This window comes from Anser brachyrhynchus, assembly GCF_964034855.1.
Source record: "Anser brachyrhynchus genome assembly, chromosome: 23".
Taxonomy (NCBI): Eukaryota; Metazoa; Chordata; class Aves; order Anseriformes; family Anatidae; genus Anser; species Anser brachyrhynchus.
This window is the reverse complement of record NC_137716.1, coordinates 2777610-2797665: the sequence shown is the minus strand read 5'-3', so window position 1 is coordinate 2797665 and position 20056 is coordinate 2777610. Positions and strand designations below refer to the sequence as shown.

General features: G+C 61.6%; 1 protein-coding gene across 1 annotated transcript in view; it reads right to left on the bottom strand.

Moving 5' to 3' along the window:
• The window catches only part of EFNA2 (ephrin A2), a 42558-nt gene extending 42272 nt beyond the window's left edge, over window positions 1–286 (bottom strand). Inside the window, exon 1 of the mRNA XM_080565849.1 lies at window positions 81–286. Within this exon, the coding sequence (XP_080421975.1) occupies window positions 81–205 (125 nt within the window). The 5' untranslated portion in view covers window positions 206–286. The remainder of the gene's footprint in view (window positions 1–80) is intronic.
• Between the last annotated feature and the right edge of the window lie 19770 nt (window positions 287–20056).

Genomic DNA, 20056 nt, shown 5'->3' with positions numbered 1-20056 from the left:
CCGTTTTTCCTAAAACCCCTTTATTTTTTTAAAACAAAACCCGCGAGCCCCGGGGGGGGGAGGCGGCCCCGCTGTCTCACCTGGGGTTGCTGCGGTTCCAGTACACGGCGTAGCGGTCCGACACCACCTTCCCGGGGTCGTCGGTCCACACGCAGACGCCGACGAGGGCGGCGAGCAGCGCGGCCGCCTCCCAGCGCGGCGGCATCGTCCCGGCGGGCGGCGGGCGCGGCTCCGGCCGGTCACGGGGGGGCGGCGGCGGCGGCGGCGGCGGAGGCGGCGGAGCCCAGGGGCCGGCCGGGGGCTGCGGGCGGGCGGCGGGGGGCGGCGGGCGGGCGGGCGGCCCTCACCATCGCCCGCGGCCCCGGGCGCCGTCAGCGGGGCAAGTCGGGGGCGGCCGCGGCGCGGCGGGGCCGGGGCGGCGGCATCCCGCGGTGCTCCCCCCTCTCCCCCCGCCTCGACCCCAAACCCCCCCCCCCCACCACCACCGGGGGGGGGCACCGGGACGGTGCCGCGGGGCCCCGGGAGATGCCGCCGCTGCTGCCGCCGCCGCTGCCGCCCCCGGTGCCCGGCCCGAACTTCGGGTCCCCGGGGCGGCCCCGCACCTGTGGAGCGGCGGCGGGGATGGGGAGGGACCGGGGGGAGGAAGAGGAGGAGGAGGAGGAGGAGGAGGAGGGAAGGGGGGGAAGAAAGGGAAGGGGGGGGGGGGCGCGGGGGGCCCGGCGCTGCCCACGGGGGGCTCCTCCGCCGCCGCTGCCCGGGAGCCCCGGCGAGACAAAGGCCGGGCCGGGCGGGCCGCTGCTCCCCGAGCGCCTTCAGTGCCGCCGCGCCATGCTGCGCCGCCGCCCCGCCCCGCCCGCGGCCACGCCCCCACCGGCAGGCACGCCCCGGGGCCACGCCCCCTACCGGAGGCCACGCCCCCTACCGGGAGCCACGCCCCGGCCCCGCCCCGCCCCGCGCCGCCGCCGCTCCCCCTCCCTCCCTCCCCCCCCCCCCACCCCCTCCCACCATTGTCGCCACCGGCGGCTGCGGCCCCGTGCCGGGGGGGGTGCGAGGGGGGGGGCGCGGAGGGGGCTTTGCAAAGGGGAGGTTGGGGGGTGCATTGCACGGGGGGGTGCATTGCAAAGGGGGGGTGCATTGCACATGGGGACGCATTGCAATTTGGGGGTGCATTGCACGTGGGGGTGCATTGCAAAGGGGGGGTGCATTGCAAAGGGGGGGGTGCATTGCACGTGGGGGTGCATTGCAAAGGGGGGGTGCATTGCACGTGGGAGGGGTGCATTGCACGTGGGGGTGCATTGCAAAGGGGGAGTGCATTGCACGTGGGGGTGCATTGGAAAGGGGGGGTGCATTGCAATTTGGGGGTGCATTGCACGTGGGGGTGCATTGCACGTGGGGGTGCACTGCACATTGGGGGTGCGTTGCAAATTGGCGTGCATTGCACATGGGGACACATTGCAATTTGGGGGTGCATTGCACGTGGGAGGGGTGCATTGCAAAGGGGGGGGTGCATTGCACGTGGGAGGGGTGCATTGCACATGGGGGTGCATTGGAAAGGGGGGTGCATTGCACGTGGGGGTGCATTGCACATAGGGGGTGCATTGCAAAGGAGGGCACATTGCAATTTGGGAGTGCATTGCAAATTGGGGTGCATTGCACATGGGGGCGCATTGTAATTTGGGGGTGCGTTGCAAAGGAGGGTGCATTGCAATTTGGGGGTGCATTGCACATGGGGGTGCATTGCACATTGGGGGGCATTGCACATAGGGGGTGCATTGCAAAGGAGGGCGCATTGCAATTTGGGGGTGCATTGCAAATTGGCGTGCATTGCACATAGGGGATGCGTTGCAAAGGAGGGTGCATTGCACATGGGGGCGCATTGCACGTGGAGGTGCATTGCAAATGGGGGGTGCATTGCAAAGGAGGGTGCATTGCAATTTGGGGGTGCATTGCACATGGGGGTGCATTACACATGGAGGCGCATTGCACTTGGAGGTGCATTGCAAAGGGGGGGTGCGTTGCAATTTGGGGGGCTTGGGGATGCATTGCAAAGGGGGCTCCTGGGGGGGGCTAACACCAACAGGACCACATCGGGGCACATCCGCGCATCCCATCCCGCTGCCTGCCCAGCCTCGTGCTTCGGCGTCCTGCTGCCCCCCCATCACCTCCCACTGCCCCCTGCACGCGGCGCCTTCGGGGTTTGGGGTCTGTGGGCTCCGAAGGAGGGGAAGGGGTCCGCTGTCAGCCACACCAATGAAGCACGGCCCGCCGTCGTTATTTAGCAAACCTCTTTGGAAAAAACTCAATGGGCTGCGGAGTGTTGCGCCCCCCCCCCAAAAAAAAAAAAAAAAGTAAACCAGACCAAGGCAGGATTGTTTGGGACGAAGCTGGCGGCGCGTCCTCCCGCGCGGGAACTCCTCATCCTCCGCCACCAAGGTTGTCCTCGCCCCGGCTGCGCCCATCAGGACATTTCTCCATCAAGCCCCGACAACCAATCTTTCTCCCTGTCAGCGCGAAGCTATCATAAAGCTGTCCGCTTGTCTATCAGCTTTATTTGTTTTCATTTATCAAGCCAAGCCACTAAAAGCCTCTCCGGGGTGCTGGCAGCCCAGCCGCGGCCCCTCCCCACGCGTGGCTGCGGGGGGAGCATGAGCGGACCCCAGCCCAGCAGCACAGACCCCCAGAGGGGCATCCCAAAGGGACCTGGAGTGATTTTGGGGTCTGGAGCTCCTGACGCCGGACCACGCGGACTCCGGCACCGTGGCGCTGAGATGGGCTCTGACACCCCCGGGCTCCGAGGTCTGGTGAGGGGAGGGCGATTCTTCTTCTCCTCCCCAGAAACACAGGGCAAGGCGCAGGGCCAGGTTCCCACCGCGCTCCCAGGCTCCTGGTTTTGCCTTTTTCGGCCTCGTTTAGGCTGCTCGGGCACCTGTGGCTTCGAATGCTGGCGGCGGCAGCGCTGGGGACATCGTTCCAGCACCAGACCGGGCCAGAGAGCACGAGCTGAGTGCCCAGCACCGTGGCCAAGCCGGTGCAAGCTCCAAGGGCTGGGGTTTGGTTTTGGCTTCCAGCCGGCCCGAAGGAGGGCGGGGGGCACGGGGTGGTGGCAAACCTCACCGCGGGGTCTCACGTACCTTCTGCAGGGCATCGGGCACGCAGGCTTTTCAAAGAAAAGGTCACTAGAATATTTTAACACAATTACAAAGTCTTTTTTCTTTCTTTTTTTTTTTTTTTTACGAAGCCTCATTCTTGGAAATCGCTAAGCAGATTTGGCTGAAATCTCAAGAAAAGAATAACCTCGACTGAAAAACTCAGCCCGAGCCATAAAGCTGTGAGAAGCTCAAACGCCGAGCGCTCGATAACAGGCTCTGCTCCAGCCCAAAGCATCTCGGGCACGGCTCGGGGGGAGCGGCCGTGCCTTTTATTAGGCAGAGCTGCAGAAAGCAGAGGAGCTTCCCGGCACGGGCGGCGTTATCAAGAGCTCTGCACGGGGCTCGGTTTTCCTGCCCCGGGGCTCCTGGACCAAGAAACGTTCCCGGCACCGGCTCCGGAGAGCACCCATGGGTGCGTGGCATGGCCGGGGCCGGCACCCGGGGTCCAGAGCCCGGGGTGAGGCCCCAGCGGAGGCCGCCCAGTGGAGGCTGCGAGAGGACGTCTGAGGGGCTTCGGATCGGGCCCTTGTGGAGGGAAATACCTTGAAGTCATAATTACCAAATTAATCAGGCTCCGCCGTATCCCTCGAGACTAATCAATCCCGTAGTTATTTTGTGGACGGAGAAATGGAAACAACACAAAGCCCCTGGCGCTGCCTTCAGCGGCCGCTGTTGATTTTTGGCCTCGGTTTGGGGTGCGGCGGACACCCAGGCGCTCGCCGTCGACACCTCCGAGGCCGGTCTGAAACACACGGGGTGCGAAGAGCGCGGCCCAGAGCCACGGGGAGCAGCCTCGGTGGGCTGGGGGCAGCCCTGGGCCGTCCCCCCGCTTCCCCCGGTGCTGCACGGGGCTTTTCTCTGCCCCCCCAGGAGGCGCACGGCGAGCTGCCGGCTCACACTCGGGCAAGAAACCCAGCTCAGCCCAGCTCAGCCCATTTTTCCCGGTACAGCCGAGCACAGCGGCTCCCGCCAGAGCCGCGGGAAGTCAGGGATCAAATTCGCTGGGAAATGGCCGGTAAGGGGAGAAGCGCGGCGAGCGGCCCCGTTAATCCTGGCTCCCCGGCGTAGGCGCGTGCTGGCTCCGCGGCGAGGTCCCGGTTTGGTTCCTACACGCCCCTGCCAGGCGCGGAGCCCGGCACCAGCTCCGCGTGTAATGACTTTTTCTCCCCCGGTCCTTGGTAATTGGAAGGAAAACACTTTCTACGGTTTCTCTTGCTTTCTTTCGAGCAGCACCGGGTTGTTTTTCTTACCAAACAAAAACAACTATTTGCCTTAATTATTGCAAATCCACATGTTTCCAGCCCCCAGCTACTCTAGGGGGGCGAGGCCGGTTGCAGGGAGGTATAATTTACACCCATCTTCTATAGCTTTAATTGCACCAGCCCAGAAATTATGGAAAATATTTGCTACTGAAAGCAAAAAAAAAAAAAAAACCACAACCTTCCTGCTTTAAAGGTAAAGAGGCGCAGCAGAAAGGCTCGCGAGGAGCGCGGCTCCAGCGCCAGCAGAGCCGAAGCGAGCCTGCCTGCTCGTTACCAGGGCTGGTTATAATTTAGCTGCAACAGGAAAAGGGGCCCAGCCGCGGCCCCGGGAGCTTTCGGGGCCTGGACGCGTGCCCGCGCGCAGCCGCGGTGCGCGGGGGGATCCCGGCTGCTGCAGGCTCTGCCCCTGCCGCGGGGTCGTGCCAGCGCCCGGCAGCCCCGGCGGAGCCCCCCCAAGGTGCCAAGAGGCCGGGGAGGGGGTGGCTGGGGGGGTGGGGTGCCGAGCGGGTTTGCTGTTTAAGGGAAGACACATGTGAGAAATTAAGGGCTAATTTACAACCGGTCCCAGGCAGCCACCGGAGGGGAGGGGGAGGATGCAGAGGGAGAAGGAAACAAATCCATTAAGTGACCCAAATGTCAGAAACCCCAAAGTAATGAACAGCCACGAGTGCATCACTGCCGGCTCATTAGCGTCCGCTGTCAGCTTGGGCCTCTCCGCTCCCCTGAGCCGCGCCGGCGCTGACGGCAGCGCTCCGGCAGCCCTGCCCGCGCCGGGTCCGGGCTGGCACCGCGCCACCGCCCTCTGCTCCGGGCACGAGGCGCGCGGCCGAGCGGCGAGGGCAATCAGCCGCCGCAGCGAGCCGCCCAGGTCTCCCCGCGCCGCCGGAGCAAAGCGCCACGGTGCCGTGCCGGGACACAGAGCCTGCGTGCCCGGGTTTGTCCTGGGGCACCCGTTAGTGCGTGGGTCGAGGTGCCCCGGGGGGGGATCACAGGACCACAGCTCCGGGCACGTGGCTGCTCTGCGGGGCAGATGGGGTCAGCAGGGAGCAGAGGTGTCTGCACAAAGTACTGCCCCCGGGGAGCCGGCGATGCCGGCACTGCAGGGCGGTGGGCTATCGGTCGACACGGCCAGGCTGAGGCACAGCTTGAACGCCCCGGAGCCCCCGCAGGCTCACCAAGCACTCAGTTTATTCAGGAAACCACTTCCAAGTAAGCAGGGGCGGCAGTGCAAAACGCTACAAAATAACCCAAACGCAGGCTGCGCCCCTGAGCCCGGAGCTATTGCGTGAATCCGCCCTGGGAGTGCTCTCTTTCCTCCAGAGGAAGGGGGGGGGACACCCCAGCACATGGCTCAGGCACGGAAACGCAGAGGAGAAGACACCCAGCACTTCCACGCCCAAATCCACCCACGGCCACGCTTCTCCCGGGCGTGCTGGGCGCTGCCTCCCTGCGGGCTCCACGCGGAACCAGGCACGTTTCGCTGCCTCATCCCACGCTTGTTAAAACGCCCGGCCCCGAAATCCAGCTGCACGTGAAGCCACCCCCGGCTGCCGAGCCGTCGTCCCACGCCAGGCCCGCGCTGGCACGAACGAGCGCGGCTCCCGGCGGCTCCGGGGGCGCGGTGCCAATTTGCGCCCACCGCGGCCCCGGCCCCCTGCGAGAGCTGAGGCTCGGCTGCCGGAGACGCCGGCACGGCGAGCGTCCTCGCACCTCTCGCAGCAGCCATCCTCAAAGCAATTTGCAAACATTAATTAAACCACAGCCCCTTCACCGAGGGGGGTGGGAAACAACTGCAGAATGGCACCTGGATGCGAATGCAGCTGGCGCCTCTGAAAGCGGCCCTGCAGAAACCCACCCCGCTGCAGCAGGGGAAACTGAGGCGCCTGGGGACGTATCTCCAGGTGCCACGGGGGGACCCCGGCAGGAGGAGGCAGCAGGGCCCAGCAGATCGGGTTCGTGGCTCGGTGCTGCTCAGACCAGGAGCTCCTCGGGGCTGCAGCACTGTCCTCATGGCTCTGCCTAGTGGTGGGAGCCGGACCCCAGGGCTCAGCTCTGAGCACGGTGCCCTCCCTGCCACGGTCACCCTGTCCTCCTAGCAGCCGTGGAGGGGTGGCAGGACTGACTTTAGGAGCCCTGCATGGGGGGGAGCACAGGCTGGGGCAGCTCCGCTCCGCCCTGAGCACCCCATCCCCTCGCAGAGCGTTGCCCCCGTGCCGAGCAGAGCGATTTCCCCTCCTTATCAGGGCCCCAGCCCGCGGGCAGGGTGGGAGCAGCGCCTCCGGGCTGAACGTCCCCCGCAGCGAGGGTGGGAATCGGGGCGCAGGGGCCACAGGACAGCGAGGCCGAGCACCCCACGCCCTCTTCCCAGAGCCCAGGAGCTGTTCAAGCCTCCAGCAGCGCCCAGCCAAGCTGTCCGAAGCTCCCAAAGTGGGCGCTGCAGAAAAGGAAGCGGCTTCAGGACAAACCTCTGGCTGCTGATGCAGGCCCAGCTCCACATGTGCACACCGGCAGCAAAACCCTCCCCGGCCTCCCCCGGGAACCCTCGCTGCAGCAGCAGCCAGCGCCAGAGCCCCCGGCCTTGGGAACAAACCCAGCGCGGGCTGAGCTGGCTCCGAGCCGGCCCCGCACGCGGAGAGCAGCCACCGCAGCCTGCCAAGGGCCCGGCGGGGGCACGGACAGACGGCAGCCGGTCCCCGCGGCGGGCGAGCGGCGCGCAGACGGGCGGGTGACCCCGCCGCACGCCGCGGAGCGAGGAACAGCTTGCACGGATCAGACCTGACGGCGCAGCGACTGCGCCGCGTTAGCGAGCAGCGAGGTCTGGCGGCAGCACCGCCGCCCCTCCCGGCTCTCCGCTGCCGAACCGCCGAGGGCCCTGCACCAGAGCTTCTGGCAGAGCGTGATGCAGCGGGACGCCAGATTTGGCCAGCAGCGGTGCTGTAGGTTTGGTGCCAACAGAGGGGCAGAGCAGCCCGCGTCCTCTTTTGCCACCACGGTCGCTATTTGCCAAGCCCCGCGCCGAGCTGGATGCGTGCTGAGGTGCGCGGGTGGCCGCAGCCGGCACCGAGCCCAGCCGGGCGCAGCGGGGATGTGCGGGAGATGCCCGGGGTAAAATCCCCCACCGACGACCCCCAAACCGGCCTCTTTTCACCCCAAACTCGGGCCACGGCCGGAGCAACCCCGGGGGCGGCGGCGGCGCCCAGGCAGCGATTGCCGGTCCAACACCCCCCCCTAGTGCCTGCGCCCCTCGGCTGCGGCTGGGGGCGGCTCCTGGGGACACCCCGCGCCGCCCCCATCCCTGCCCCGCCCGGCCTGGCCCCGTTTCCTTTCTGTCCTCGGGGAAAATTCAATCGCCTGGGGGAGCACCGCGAATCCCCCCAGCTCTCCATCCATCCCTCCCGGCAGTGGGGGCTGCGATGGCTGTGCAAAAAGCCTGGGGGGGGCAGGGGTCCGCAGCCCCTAACCCGGCTCCCCAACAGGGATGGCAGCGGGGTGCTGACAGCGGGGTGCTGACAGCGGGGTGCTGACAGCGGGGTGCTGGCACCCGTCTGCTCCCAGGAGCCTGTAACAAGCAGTGCCACAAGGACATCGCGCAGCCCCAACAGCCCGTGGGCACGGAGCTCGCCCACCCGCTCCCCAAGCCCCCCAACCCGTGCACCAAAGCAGCTCAGGCGCGAGGCCGTGGCGACGTCCCCGGCGCCCCTGCCCAGCACCTGCAGCGAAGGGAGCGCTGCTTGCACCCGAAGCCGTCGCCCCGCTGCAGCCCAGCCCCGAGAGCACGGGGCTGGGGGCTGAGGCTGCTGCTCGGCCCCGTTCCCACCGCGGGCACAGAGCCGCCCCACAGCGCCTCGGGAGCTCTTGAATATGGAAAGCGCAGGGGAAAAGCGTTTTCTGTTCGGCCCGAACCCACCCAAGTGGAATGGGAAGGGGAGGAGGGGAGGGCAGCCCAAAGAGTTAATCCACTTTGAATTGCAGCGCGGCTGCAGCCCAGGCGCAGACACGTCAGGGCTGACAGCTTGACAGAGACGGATTGGCAGCTCCCGAGGTGAAACATCCCGGCCCCAGACACGGAGCCGTATTAAAGCCCGGCTTGGAGGGGGCAGATTTCATTACTTCATTGCCCACATCGGAAAAATAAATAAAATAACTAAAGGGGAGAGGGAAGGGAGGGCAGGGAGCTGGAACGGGCCCCAGCGGGACACAGCTCCGGGGCTGCGTGCCGGCCCCGCGGGCTCCCCAGGCGCGGGTGGGAAAGCGGCTGCCCCCCCCGAGCACGGACCTGGCCCCAACCAGGGCATCTTCTCAGCTGCCCCACGTGGATGGCTGAAGGCCAAGGCTGCTGCCAGCTCCCAGCACCCATCAGGATGTGGGGAGGTACCTTTGCTCCCATCCCAAGGGATGGGATGCCCCAGGGAGCCGCTGAAATCTGCAGAAATAAATAATAAAAAAAAACAGGGTGAACGGGAGTGGACGCTCCAGAGCGACCTCCTGCACAGGGCTGCGCCTCCAGGCACCAGGCACCCATGGCCCCATCTGAGAGCAAAAACCCTTCCTTTTGTAGAAATCGTTTTTTTTAAGGAAGGAACGAGTCAGGAACACGAGGCCGGCTCTGCCCTCCCAGGGCCGCCTGCCTGTCAGCAGGCTGGAATCACTGAGCTACAACTGATGTCTCTGAGGGATGATAGGGCAGTGACCCTAATATTTTCTGCAGCAAGCACTCCTGTAAGCTACCTTTGTGCTGGAATGATAGGAATTCATTACAGACCACCCCCCGCAGCGCGGCTCGCTCCCCAGGGAGGAATCTGCAAGCTCTCTCCAAGCCTAAATGGGATTAGGTTATCTGGAGGCGCTGAAACCGGAGCTGCAACAAACCTGGGAAGCCTCAGCGCATCCAGCTCAGCACCGCTTGTTCTCGCCAGGATCCATGGGGCCAGGCAGCGCCTACAGGGCAGGGTTTCATCCTGTCCGCGGCACCTTTGCACTCGTGGGGGCCTCTCCAGGCATGGCCGTGAGCTGCCTGGGCAGGGGCGAGCCCTCCAGGTGAGGATCGGACACAGGAGGTGCGTAGTGAAGATGCTGGATCTCGGCGCATCTAATCTGCCCTTGCATTTTGGGCAAGCATCACTTCCATGGTCCAGCGCCCCTAGCACGGTCACCCGAATAAACCTCGCCCTCATCCTGCCCCAAAAAGCAGCAGCAGCAGGACTGCAGGAGCTCAGCACCGCGTCCCTGCGGCTGGCGGAGCCGCTCCTGTGCGAGGAAGGGCGACGTGCCACGAACTGCTGCGGGCCTGGCAATCCCCAGGCAACACCAGTAACAGCCCAAAACGCTTAGAACTCCACGTCTGATGCTTGCAAAACTACGCGTTCGCTTGGGGAAGGAGCATCCTCGTGCTCTAGAAGGCAAACAGATCCTGCAGCACCGCGGGGCCATCGTGCCCAGAGGTGTCCACATGGAGCCTGGGGAATCGCAGCCCCGAGGGGCCCTGCAGAGCCTGGTGGGGCCCCCGAGCGCCCGGCACCCACCCTCGGCGCGAGCAAAGCAGCTGCCTGGATTTGTTTTAAGCACTGCTGTGTTTGCAACCATTTTCTCCTCTCCCTACGGCTGCTGGATTCCCTCTCAATCATGTCAAACAAATCCAGAGAAAAACATGTTTGACTGCATCAAAGTTCAAACCTCCACCTGTCTGTGTCCCCAAGCAGAGGCCCTTTAATGCTGCAAAGATGTAAACTCCCCCAGGTCTTCATTATGTCTTACAGGCCCGATATTATATCAGATTATGGAATCATTAAACAAAAAATTGTACTCCTCTCTGTCCAGAGGGGCCTCTAGTTACCTTGTCTAAATATAACAGCATCATTTTTAACCAAGGAGCTGGTACGGTCCCTTGGGCCTTCATTATATTTCATGGGCCTGGGCTGGAATCTCATCTCCTGCTCAGGTGCTGCCGTGCTCACCCTGCGCTCGTGCCGAGGCCGAGCCGAGGTCTGCGGGCTCCTCGCGCGGCGCCGGACGGAGAAAAGGCTCCAGCACCCGCGCCCGTTTTGGGGGGCGAGAGGAGCTGGTGGTGAGCTGCCGAGACGGGAGGAAAGCTGCAGAAGAAGCAAAGGAAGAGAGAAAAGCGATGTGGGGGGGCTGAAATCAGCCCTAGGTATGCACCCAATTATTTTAATTGCATGTAGGTGCTGTTTAGGGCTCACTCATGCGTCGCACATCATTGTTTACTGCTCTGAGCAGAACCAATTATGTTTGAACACAGAGGGGCTGAGAGACAGCAAATAAACAAGCAGGCGCGTGGCGGGATCCACTGTACGTCGGTTTGCACCCGTCCGTCAGCGCCCAGCCAGGCATGGACCGGGGAAAGCGGGGGCGAAAGGGCAGCCCCCCCCCCCCGGCATCGCCCCCGGGATGGGGCTGGGGCAGGGGGAGCCCCGAGGGGCAGCGGAGAGAGGGGCGAGAGAAAGCAGATCTGCTTGGGAACAGAGGGGAAACAAATAAAGACATAAAAATATAGTTTCTTGTGGGGTTTTGACATGAGTTGTCAGAGCTGGTGGTGCGTGTGCTCCTGTCTTTACAGTAAATAACTGTCAGCAATTAGAAAGTGTAGGTGTTTATGGAGGGAGCCAGGCGGCTCCGGGCGTCAATCACGGCGCCGCAGGGAGCAGCGGCTGCCAGCCCCGGCTCCGCGCAGGGGCAGAGCCACCCCCAGACCGCGACGTGCCCAGGGCCACCGCTGCGCTGCCGGCTCCCCGGAGCCACCCGGACGGTGGCAGGGATGCGCCAGCCCCCGTGGTGATGGCACCGACCGGTGCCACCGCAGCGGTGCCGGGGATGGGGACCACACGCGGCGGCGGCGTTACGAGCGCTGGTTTTGAGGCCGGGCACACCATGGGAAGAGGTCACCGAGCCCTGGTTGCCCTCACATGAGCTCTGCACCACGAGCCAGCCTGCCTCGCCTCTGCCGTCCCACCGACAGTGGTGGATTCCAGGGAACCTGTGGTGGGGGGTCCCCGAAAAGCCCCCCTGACAGAAGCTGGGGCTGCTGGGGGCACGCAACGGGGGGCAGGCACCAGCTCCCCCAGCTCCGTGCCACCCCTTCCCTACGCCTCTTCGGGAAAGGCAGCCACCAGGTGAGCGCATAGAGGCACAGATGCACTCCCCAGAGGGGGTTTACAGCTGACACGGAGCTGACAGGAGGGGTTAGGGGGAACGTGCCCATTAACGGCCCCATTTCCCAGGTGGGAAGCCGGGGGCTGCAGCCCGGCCCTGCCTGCAGCCAGCACCGCGCCAGATGTCAGCGGCAGAGCCGCCGATTCCGCCCTGAGCCTCAGCCCTCCCGCCGCAGACATCTCCATCTTCCGCCTCCTCTTCCTCCCCCCCTCTGCCCTCCAACAACTGCCTCCAGCTCCAAACCCGTGCCCTCCCGGAGCTCTCCCTTCCTCCTCCCGGTTCTCCCCCCCGTGAAGCAAACCGTAAGGGCTTTTTACCCTCGCGCTCCGCAGGTTCCGTGACACCGATAACCTCTGCTTTGTGCCCGGCAGCTCAGACCAAAACGCTGCCTTTCAGCTTGGCAGCAGCCTGCTCCGAGCCCGCCGGCCGCGGGGGCCGTGGCGCGGGGCCTTGATGCGCCAAACTTCACAGGCGGGCACGGCACGGCCCCGGCAGCGGGGCCGCGGGGGACGGGGGGCGCGGGGGAGCCCCGCTGCCGTTCCTATGGTGACCGAGGATGCCGGTGTCGCAGCCCGAGGCGCTGCTTTTGGTACTTCCAGATCAAACGGGCAGGGCAAGCGGCGCGGGGGAGAAACGCACAGAGCGCAGGCGATGCGATGACTTGAATTAACAACGCGGGAGCCGGCGACTCCCCGCGGCGCTGGTCGGGAGGAGGCACAAACTTTGCCTGGTTAGGTTAAGAGCTGGGGTCTCTCTTTTTTTTTTTTTTTTTCCCCTGCCCTTGTCCTCTTCCCTCGCTTTGGTGTCTGCCCGGGAAGCACGCGTGCACTGGCGTCGTGCCGAGGACAGAGCCAGGACCCACAGCGGTCTGCAGGCACTTAGCCCATATGGGACGTGCTGGGGATGCCGGCCCCATGGGACACACCAGAGACCAGAGCAGGGCTCAGGAGCACCAGGAAAAGCCCAGGACCCAGCACCCAGCACCCCCTGGCAGGGTCTATGGCACACACCTCGCCCCACGGCACGTGGGGAACATCTCCCCTCGTAACACATGCAGTGGCCGTAGGGCTGGGAGACCACAAGCGGGGCTCAGCTGCTCCCTGGGGGCTCAGCAGCAGCCGGGGGGACCCTCAGCACCAGCTGCCTCCACAAGGGCAGGGACTGCGTATCTGCAGGGAGAGAAAGGCAGAAGATGACTTCTTCTTCCCCGCTTTGTCTCTCCTCACAGTCTCTTTTCTTCTCCGTCTCCATCAGCCTCCTTTTCCTCGCATGCTCTTTACGCTCTGGAGCACTCTGTGCTTTACCGGGGCATTAAGAGGCAGCAGCTCAGACTGTTTAGTGAAGCATTAAAGGGGCATGAAAACGCTCACATTGCATCTGAGCACTGAAAGCCCTGAAGCGTCCCGAGGAGAAAAAAAAAAAAAAAAAGAAAAAAAAAAAAGAAAGCAACCTACCAATTCTGCAAAATAAGACATATTTCTGTGCACAGCAAACATGTGCAGCACCAGACGACATCCACACCTCGGACACGGCCGGCGTTTCAGCCGGGCCATCAGGCGTTTATCAGCTCCTGAAGCCACCCCCTTCCCATGGACGGGTCACTCGGGAGCGCTCGGGCCATTAGCGAGAGCAGCTGCCATCTGCCAAGATCCAGCCCCACATCAGATTTCAGAGGAAATTGCCTGCCTGGAAGAGTTCATGCCCAAGACCAGAGCTTCGCACAGTAACACGCGCATTAAAATCATCACAGCTTGTGCACACAGAAAGGAATCCGTCCCTCGCTCCCCCTCCCTACCAAAACTGGCAGTAACCTGCAAACCTCTCGGACACCGAGGGGGGATTTTCCCTCTGTGCTGACCCTGCCCGGTCTGACAAGGGGTCAGAAGAGCCCCAGCTGGCGCGGGGCAGGGAGCACATCACCCTCGGTCCCTCCTGCAGGCACCGGCATGGCCCCGAACCTGTTGGCAGCCCCTGAGCAGCTGTGGCACGAGAGCTGGAAAAGAGCCCGAAAAGCGGCCAGTGTCTGACTGCTGTAGGCCAGTGGCACGGCTGGGGAAGGGGCTGCCCCACCCGGGTCCCTCCACGATGTTTTTTTTTAATTTTGTCCTATTTTGTTCTTCTGGCTGCAGGGAAGTCCGATGCTCCCCAGCTTGGCTGCTCTCCTCGTCCCAGCGGCTCAAAGAGGGATGGACGCGTGCGCCCCAGCTGCGGGGCTCTGCTGCTGCTTCGCAGGATGGGGACAGCGAGAAGGAAAGCAAGACTGCGAGGTGGCTTCATGCAGCGAACCCACAAGAGCAGGGCAAGGACGAGAGGAGCCGAGGCTTTCGCTTTCAGACCCTGCCCGAGCTCAGAAACCAGCCCCAGGAGCCCCAGGCCCCTCTCCACGGACACCAACGGCCGCAGGGCTGGTGATGGCTCGGGATATCCCGGCACAGTCTCGCTTGGGGCATCCCAACGATTGCAGGGCTTCGACATGAGAGAAGGGGTGAGCTGGACACACAGAGGGAGCTGGGGGCCGCGGGGCATCCCCAGGATGCCTGGACACCGCCTGGGAGAACCCGGCCAGGACCAGGACCGTTGCTGCTCCCAGACCTCTTCCGCCCTCTCTTCTTCCCCCGGAATTCGCCTCCTTCTTTCGGGCAGCTCCTGTTTCCATCGCAGAAAGGGCTCTCTGTTCAGGTCTCCCCCCTCCCTCCTTTTCCAGCAATTGTTATGTTAAAATCCCCAGGACATGTTTCTGCAAAGAATTAAAAGAGGGTGAGGAAGAGATTGTTTTCGTCGGTGTCTCACTAAGTCTCTGACCTTGAGCGTGAATAGAAAACAAGAAAAAAGGGACTTTATGCTAATATCACTCACTAAGCACAAGGGGGAAAAATAATAACGGCAAATGAAGATTATGAATGCAAATCAACTTAATAAAGAGACAGGGTCTATGCAGGAGCCTTGTTTTGCTCTTGTACAGAAGACTTGCATTGTCTGGTTGTGCTGCACCCCAGGTCTAATCACTACAAATTATATCAAGATAGAAAAAGAAAAGAACAGGAAAGGTTTAATTTCCCAATTATGACATTGTTCATTTCCCCTGCTCGCGGCTGCTCTTTTAAAGGGGCCTCTCGCGCCGGCCCTTGGCCGACCGCCCGCGGCTCACCTCCCTCCACAGCCAGCCCCCAGCGCTGCTGGTCCTGAGCTGGTCCCGGGCTCACGGCACCAGCCCCAAAGCCAAACCCCCAGCAGGGGAAAGCCACCACCCAGGGCAGGCCTGGGAGCCACGGGAACACCCCGCGCCCCAGCCAGCCCCTGTGGCAAGTGGCCGCCTCCTGCACATTTATTTCTCCCCCTTTTCCCTTCCCTCAGCCTCTTTCTCCTTCTGCCGCGCCACGGACGGGGACCGGCGCTCAGCATCCGTGCGCGGAGCATCCCCGTAACAAAGACCTGGTCCTGGCAGGGATCGTAGGCACCATCACGACACCAGCACAATAGCTCTAAAGCAGCCACGGCCCTGACAAAGAGCGCACTCACGGCAGCCTTGTCCACATCCAGATCAGGAGCAGCAGCAGGAGCCCACGGGCTGCTTTTGAACGCGTGTTTGTTTACAGGCAGGGAGCTTGCAACGAAAATGGCTGGGGCCGGTCCTCGGTGCGGTGTTTCCAGGCTGTGAGAGTTCGGCCACCCCTTCCGACACCCCAAACACACCTTCACCGGGGGAAAAACGCTCCTAGACAGAGCTCTGCCTTGCAGGAGGCAGCAGTCGCTCCGAGCCTGGCGTGCTAAGAGGGGTCAGCGCCTCGCTTGAAGACACCGAGAGCCCCGAGGTGAGCCGGGAGCTGCTCCCGTGCCTCCCGAGGGGCTGCTGAGCCACCCCAGGGCCGTGCTCGTGGTGCTGGGGGTGCTGCCTTGCTGGAAGTTGGGAACCGCTTCCTCTCTTCCACAGAACTGAAACCAAGGCCAGTTTTACCTAAATGAGCCTCACGCTGGCCCAGGAGATGAAATGAAGCCACGATTCGATGTAAAAGCACTGCCCTGCTCGGCAGTTTGCTGTGCCAAAACTGAGAATTCATTTATGAATTGCAAGAGCCCCAGCACCCTGCTGCTCCCCAGGGAGCCAGCGCACCCCAGCCTGAAGCACCCCCAGATCACCCCCATGCCCCAGCTGCTCCCCAGGCTCAGGGCTTGTGCTGTTTCAGGCCGAGGCAAGGATTTTGCAGAAGATCTGGACGGGAACAAAGCTCCCAGAACCCCACCACCCGGCTCTGAAAACCGCTCCTCCGGCTGGGGGGCCGCACTTCTCCAGCGGTGCCACGGCAGCGCAAAGCGGAGCCGGCGTTATCTCCATCCCACAAACACCCCCGGCCCTCCCCTCCCAAACAACGCACACGAGAGAGTTTGGGCTGGGAACGCAGCTCTTTAATCTCCAGCAAGCCTTTGACAACCTGTCTCGTCCTGGCTTTTAGCTGTGCGAGAGCTGTTCGCTAATGGAGCATTAACCTTGGAGAGCTTCTGCAATTACTCCAACACTAATTCTGACAGTTTTTGGTGTATCTGTTTGTTCTTTTGACAGGCAAAAGGAATTTCTTTTTAAAAGCTGTTTGATACATTTGAGACCTTCTGTCCACATTTCCTTTTTTTCTGCTAGATGGGAAGGTGGGGGAGAAAGGGTAGAGGTAGGGAGACGCCGTCTTCCTACAGACACAGCAGCACAGGCACAAGCCAAGATGTTTCCTCCCTTCCAAACCCCCCTCCCACCCCTGCTTTAAGTCACAGAAGCGTTTGGTCTCTCCTGACCTCATTAGGGTAATTAGTAAACCTTTTGAAGCTGGGAGAATGGCTCTGAGCTGTGGGAAAGTGAGGAGAGCAAAGAGCCTCTGAAAGGAGGCGCGCGAGGATGGGGAAGGGGGGAGACGAAAACATCCTCGGCTGTGCAAGGGGCGACCTGCAGAAACGGAGGGGATGGAGCAGGGGGAGAGGGGTGCCAGAGCTTCTGCTCCCCTGGGCACCTCCTCGAGCTGCCCTAAGACCATCCAGGGCCTGGGCATCCCGAAGGCACACAGAAACGTGGTGGTGGGTCCGAGGATCTCGGTTCCCTTCCCTGATGTGCCACTGCTGCTGATTTGCCAAAGGGCAGCGAGGGTTCTCACTGTGCCTCAATCCTTCTTTCATTTAAAAAAGCCTCCCCGTGTCGTTTTCTACGTGGAAAGTATTTCCGTGGGTTAATATTTCTAAATATTTCTAATATTTTCTACGTGGAGAACACACTTTGGAGGGAAAGGGCTACCTCTGCCTGCCTGCGCAACTCCCAGCAAAGCCAGGCTTCTCCCGGGGACTTCCCGTGCTCCCAGAGCCAGGTCCGCCCTCGCTGGGATCCTGGATCTGGAGCCTGAAGAGGCAACGGGGACGTCCCTGCCAGCTTCAGATGGAGGACAAGAGTTACTGTGGTGCGAGCTCCGCTCTCACTCCCACGGCCTGGGCCTGCACACACATGCGCCAAAGGGGTGGGAGCCTTGATTAAGGACACAGCCCGCCCTGTAACCAACACAGAAAATGCTTTCCGTGCGCCTACCCAAGCCAGCTGAGGAGCCAAAACGATGACTGTGGAGAAGCTGAAGTTATAACGTGGATAAAAACCTCTGCTTCTGAAAGAAAAAAGCGGTATCTCAAACCTTTGCTATATATCACAAAGGGCACAAACCTAATACCTCTCTGCACTCTGTAGAAAGAGGGAGTTTGATGTGAGAGAAAAGCAGATTAAAATAACACTGGTGTAAAAAAAAGAGACCAGAATACGCCCCGGCAGCAGACGATGTGAACCAACCGATCCCAAGCTCCTGCTGAGCCTTCAGGTGCACACAATGGCATCCCCGTGCTGCCGGGTTTCGGCTCTTCTTGTTCCAGCTTTCCTCCTGCACGCAGAAACGAAACCCTCGCAGCCTTCAGGGGGACGCTCCGGTGCTCCAGAGCCTGGTGACAGCTCCGGCAGTGCCCGCCGAGGGCACGAGCAAGCAGCAGGCAGGGGAGCCGAATTTGCCTCTGTTGGAAGAGTCGCCCCCAGCTTGGGTGTCCTTGGAGAAACCTCCGCTGTAAAACAACGCCAGAACAAAAACACTTCCCAGCCCTGCCCGGCTTTCCTGAGATGAAGCAGCACCTTGCCCCCCTGCAACAGCCTGACCCCCCCGGCTGCTTATTGATGGCATTAGTGCCCCTCGGGTTTGTCCCGACCAGGAGCAGCACCGACACCACGTTTTGCCAGGGAGGGGGCAGCGTGCACTCAGCGCAGGCTGAGCGATGAAACAAGTAGGATTATTTTAAGTATGCGAGGTTTTTTTTCTTTGAAAGAGCGAGAGTAATTAACCACCAGAACATATTAGCAGCATATCAGGGATGCAGTAAATGCTCCATCACTTAGCTGCCTCAGACGAAAGCTGGCACTATTTCTAACAGAAACCCTCTGGTTTCAGCACGCAGAAGGAGATGAACCAGCCAGCGCTCCGTGGGAGGCTGCGGCATGATGAGCATAATGGTCTCTCCTAGCTGCAAAACCCGCACATCTCGACACTTCCATTTCCTGGCTCTTATGAGCCAGCAGACGGCCGGGTTGCTCTGATTGCAAAGAGAGCAAGCAGATCCCTCGGCGCCAACAACAACAGTTGCTGCGGCTCGCGGCAAGCCCCGAAGCGTGTCCAGCGTGGAAACACAGGGACCTCAGCAGCAGCTTCCAGCAGGCGAATAAGTTGGGAGGCATCAGCGAGAGCGCGGCCCAGGCAAGTCCGGTGCCGTTTGGGTGCAATCTGCTGGCACTGGGAACGACACAAACCACGCTGGGGAGCCGAAGGCGAGCGTGTGGTTCCTGGGAAGCGGGCGATGTGCTCCAACACGTCAGCCCCGACTTGTTTCTGTGCCTACACCCCTAGAAAGGGATGCTAATTAAAACTGCTGGCAGTCCCTGCAAGCACCCCAAAATGCCGGCAGCCCCGGCACGGGCAGGGAGCTCTCCGAACCCATCACGAACCCTGCTGGAGCAGACGAGAGCCACACGGACCCGCAGGAATCCCGCAGCCCGTGGAAGCGCCTCCACCAACTCAGCCCCAGCACTTCTGTTTCCTCGTGGTTTCATCTCGGAGGTGCGCCGAAGTCTTATCCTCTCAACAGGTACTCCTGGACGTGGGCTCTAGCTAGCGCCTTTGATCTGGCAACGCAAAGAAGAAAACACTGAAGTGTTACATCTGAGGCGTTCAGCTCAAATTTAATTTTAGGGACATCTTCTCCCTTCTACGCGTGCAGTCCCGCATTAGCATGCGCCAGGAGTACAGCATCCCCTTTAATGTTTACTCATCCTTAGATTGCAAAAATTGTTGTGTGAATTCCTTCTTCAATTAGTTCTGGTACTCCAAAAATAAAAAGTAAAAAATATTGTTCCGTTGCCAGTACAGTTATGATCACTCCTTTCCTTTGTACTTTTATTCCCCAGAGTAACTTGAAAAGAAAATGCTTCTCCATCCTCCCCTGCAAAGCCCCCTTTAAAAAATTTTAAAACAAAACCAACCAACATTTCTGAAGGAAAGGCTTTTGTGGATGAAGTGCCACTTCCATTCACCTTTCCATCGCATAGGGGGAAAAAATAAAGATCAGAAGGAGGATTTAGACAAAAAGCCAACTAAGTAAAGCTAATTTTTTATACAGAAGAATCCTGCTAGTCGTATAGAGGGGCTTTGTTGAGTGGAGCAGAAAAGACATCAGAGGAGGATCTGCAGAAGGTTTTCAAACACTCCCAGCTACCTTCACAATGTGCAGTCTGTATTCCAAAATAAATACAGAGGCAATTTTCAGAGCACCCACGGTGTGTTGCAGGGTAAGCCCCCTGCATTGCTCACAGCTATTGGCCCATGCAAGCCCCCCACACCCTGCAGAAGGCTCCAGGGGGGCTTTCTGGGGCCGGGCCCCCCAGAAACTCCTCCAGAAACTCACAGGGGTGGTGTCAGGAGCACAGCCGAATGCGTGGGGGGTGCAAGTCCCACCGCCAAGCTGAGCTGCTCAGCACCGAGTCCCGCGGCCCCACGCAGGTCACCGCCCCGAGCGCTTTCTGCGAGTCAGCCTTGAGGAACTCCCCTCCTTTTCTCCTCGTTTCACAAAGGCGGCGTCTAAAAAGCACAGGTGAGCGTGCAAAGCCGCACGAACAGCGAGCAGAACAGGGTGCTCGGCCCACAACGCCCCCCACCCACAAAGGGGACCGGGCACCCGACACGCTCGCAGTAACGCCAGTGCCAGCTGGGACCAACCCAGGGACGTCTCCCAGCACAGGTGGTTCCACCCATCACAGCCATTTCTTCGTGGCACCAGAGGAATCTACCTCATTGACAAAGGGCTCTGGAATCCCCACACGAAACATCCTGTGCCCTTAGAGAAATCTTACGTCTTTCTTGTTCTCCTCCCCGGGTGGCCGGAGGGGCTCGCACCACTTCTTCTGCACAGCAAAGGGAAAACACA